General features: G+C 39.7%; 1 protein-coding gene across 1 annotated transcript in view; it reads right to left on the bottom strand.

Annotated features, from left to right (window-relative positions):
- Positions 1-367: 367 nt before the first annotated feature.
- GPR176 (G protein-coupled receptor 176) overlaps positions 368-3,879 on the bottom strand; it is a 44,453-nt gene continuing 40,941 nt past the window's right edge. The window contains exons 2-3 of the mRNA XM_009283655.2: positions 3,206-3,458; positions 368-1,526 (exon numbers count right to left, since the gene is read on the bottom strand). Coding sequence (XP_009281930.1) covers positions 419-1,526; positions 3,206-3,458 — 1,361 coding nt within the window. The 3' untranslated portion in view covers positions 368-418. The remainder of the gene's footprint in view (positions 1,527-3,205; positions 3,459-3,879) is intronic.

Genomic DNA, 3,879 nt, shown 5'->3' with positions numbered 1-3,879 from the left:
GTTAGGACTTACCCATTTTGCATCTGTCTTCCGCTCCCTACAGCCTTTCCTATTGTTACTTTGATACCCAGCCCATTTTAATACAACATGAGGTTTCCCAGCAAACTGGCTGCCGTATTTCCATACTTCAGCCATACAAAGTGTTTCCAAAGCCACATGTACTTTTTGAAAGTTAATCAGGCAGGTATCATTGTAGGGATTTCACAGATAAAACTAAGAATCACCATCTTTTGATATATTATTTTCATGAAAACAAATTAATAAGGAACACTTGTTATATTCCCTTTTGTTTGTTTGTTTAAATTACATTTGGCACAAAAAAATCAGCCTGTAACAAATTTCAGCATAACAAAGATCCATGGGATCACACATATAATAGAAGGTGACCTTCCTCTGTCACTTAAAGCTCCTGCTCTTACTAAGAATCCACCTTGGGAAAAATACTGACTTTATTGTTTCTGCTGATTTTTCTTTCTGCTTTACCCTTAGGCTGTTTCGTCTGGATTAGCTCTTCAGGGGTATTCCCCAAAGGAGGCAGGAGTCGCTTCTTACTGTTTCGGTTTTCTGAGAGCCACTGTGGAGGCAGCTCAAAGGGTCCAAAACCAAACTGCATGGAATACTTGTCATTTACCGTATCAGCTTCTGTGGGCACAGCTGGCGCCACCTGAGCTGCAGAGTCTGCAATCGTCTGTGGTATAAATTTGTGAACCAAAGTCTCTCCTACCTCTAAACTGGTGGTAGGAATTTCTTTCTGCTGAAAGTCACCAGAGCCAATGGATTTGGTCTCATTCTCCTCATCTTCCGTTGGCTTGAAGATTTGTTGTTGCCCGATATGAAACATCTCCAGAAGCTGGCTCCCCGAGCGGACACTGGGCTCCAGATTAGCATCTGCAACACCTCCCGAGCTCACAATGTTTCTCCTGCTATACCTTCGGTGCAGCTGTACTATTGTCCCCACTAAGCACTTCCGTACAGATTTGTTAACAGTTAAAAACAACAAAGGATTGGCCAGCAAAGAGACCTTGGGCAACCAAATGGCAGTGAGAAGCAAGAAGACTGAAATATCTGAAATATTGAGTATGGTGCGGTAAATCACCAAAGTCACATAGGGGACGCTGCAGAAAATAAATATCATAACCATGGAAAGCAGCATGGCATGGAGCTCAGCTTCCCGCTGGGAGGCATAAGGGATGGAAATTGTATTCTGAGGGGTCCTTAAGGCAGCTATGATGACTTTTTTCTTCTGGCTGGCACTCAGTGCCCTGCGAATAAGAATCATAAAGAGAAATACCACAGCCACTGGTACAATCACAGTGGTGATGTTATAGATGATGACGTATATCAGGTGGCCAAGGGAGTAACTCCAAGATTCAGAACAGGTGGACATGGCATAAATATCAGACACATTGGTCACAGCAAATACTGGAATGCTGGCCACTATTGCATGGGCCCAGATATAGATAACCAGGTCTCGGGATTTTGCATCAGATATTTTTCTTTCCAAAGGGTATAAAACAGAGTAGTACCTGTCAAAAAAAAAAAAAAAAATTTAAAAAATACAACTGATACACTGCAAAGGGTGAAGTCTGTAATAAGCATAGTGCCTATGAGAAGCCTCTCAGGAGCTGCCTGAGCATAATGCCCAAAATCCCTAACTGGGTTGCCAACTGACTACCTGCTTATGAGAGAAAAAAAAAAACCCAAGGGTCTGCCTTTGCAGGTCTGTCTGTAGAAAAAAACCCTGAATATTCAAACTTCAGGATCACGTTATTGGTATTGAACAATTCTTTCAATAATTGGGACTATATCACTTTGGCTGATGTGCATGAACATTATTTTGAAGATTTCACCGTTCACTTACTTTTACGCTGGACAGTATATTGCACACAGCACAAAATTTCAGAAAACATGATGGAGGCATAGGTATGTCACATTGAAAGGCCAGACTCATAGTTTATTTGAAAAGCTGCTTTATGATAGATTCTTTCTCTGGATATCTGGAAAAAGCTGTTGGTCACAAATTACATGTACCCATCTACTGGAAGTACAATGAGGTTTTGTTTTGCACAAGCTCTGGTTGGCAAGGCCCTGAGCAAAAGAGTAGTCAAACACTGAACGCTCTGTGTGCATTAAAAAAAAAAAAAGTGCATCTCTGACATGCACTTCAAATTTCAGGCACTGATTCATTGTTTGCTTAGCTACTGCGGACTTTTAAGCTCACAGACTTTTCATGAGACCTATCCTTTTACACTTATCGTTATAAGTGGTAGCAGTTTCTGCTTTTTGTGAGGAAGATGACAAGTTTTACTGGTGAAGGGCAAATGATATGCTGTTCCAGTGGCAACACTGGTATGCATTACAGATAGTGATACTGCATTTATCAAGACGTTAACATTAAAGTAAAAGACATACCACTTTATTAGGTATACAGTTTGTTTTTGTAGAGCTAACATATTCTGTGGTGAGACACGGTAACAGACTAACAATAATTTTATCCAACATGTATAAATCCACTGTTTTAGTAATTTAAACTGTACTAAACCAGTACCTACCCTTCCTTAAAAATATCTAACTTACAGTCACTGTCAAGATGATAGAGCTGTGCATTTAGGTGGGATCAGTGACTGCTAATAATAATAACCAAAATGAATGGAATCCAAAAACTTAGACAGTCCAAAGGGCCACTTTTGTTTTAGACTGATCTTCTACATACAAAATCTCTCTGAATTAATTCTGGTTGTATTAAAATTGTTTGGGTTTTTTTAAAACAAATCTACATATGAAATTTGAAATTGATGGACAATCTACCACAGGCATTGTTAAATTCTTCTAACGGGCAATGACTTTCAACTTCTACAGATAAAAATGTGCACCTTGTCTATAGTCTGATGTCTGGCTTCAAGTTCCATTACTGAACAAGAATTATTAACAAGAAGAAAGAAAGGATAAAAACTTCTCTGAAGACAAATCTACAGACTCGAAGTCCTTTATAAATGTCCAGAGACATCAGAGTAAACTCAAAAATAAATGTTTTCAATGTTACAGAGAAGAATATTTATTCCAGTACGTTCTGGAAAGAAGCTGTACACTGCGAGCAAGGCAACACTAAATAGCATTTACAAGACTAATATGAAAGGAAGAAAAGGGTTTCAAAGAGAGAAAGAAGAAAGAAAAATCAAGGATCCTGGCAAATTTGATCCCTTACCTGTCAAGAGCAATGGCTGGAAAACTAAGGATGGTCACTGAGCAGAAGACTTTGTGCAGAAATTTGGCAATTCTGCAGAAGAGCATCGTATAGATCCACCAGCAGCAGTGTGGACTGGCACTAAGAGCAATGTCAAAAGGCACACAGACTAGGCTGGCACAGATCCCCGAGCAGGCCAAATTCTTAATGAATCGGTTTGTTACAGATTTAAGTACCGATGTTCTGCAAGTTGACCACAGCACCATGATGTTACCTGCAAGTAGAGACAGGAAGGATAAACAAAGAAAAAAAAACCAACCAACCAGCCAAACACCCCCAAAACCCAACAACAGTAATTTTAACAGATTTGAATGTTCCCTAGTACTGCAAATAAAAATACTTGTTTGGAGTTTGCCAGGAGTCACTGATTTGAACCATCACACTGCCCAAACTAAAAAGTCTGTGTAATGGCTAGTGGCTCTATAAATCAGATGACTGAAAAAAATTACTCCCCAGCTATCTCCTTGCAGTGTCTATGCCCTGGTTTCAGCTGGGATAGAGTTAATTTTCTTCCTAGTAGCTGGTACAGTGCTGTGTTTTGGATTGAGGAGGAGAACAATGTTGATAACACACCGATGTTTTAGTTGTTGCTAAGTAGTGCTTACACTAGTCAAGGACTTTTCAGCTTCCCATGC

Source organism: Aptenodytes forsteri, unplaced genomic scaffold (assembly GCF_000699145.1).
Source record: "Aptenodytes forsteri isolate BGI_AS27 unplaced genomic scaffold, ASM69914v1 Scaffold342, whole genome shotgun sequence".
NCBI lineage: Eukaryota > Metazoa > Chordata > Aves > Sphenisciformes > Spheniscidae > Aptenodytes > Aptenodytes forsteri.
Note: the sequence above shows the minus strand (reverse complement) of the source record. Positions and strands in the feature narration are given on the sequence as shown.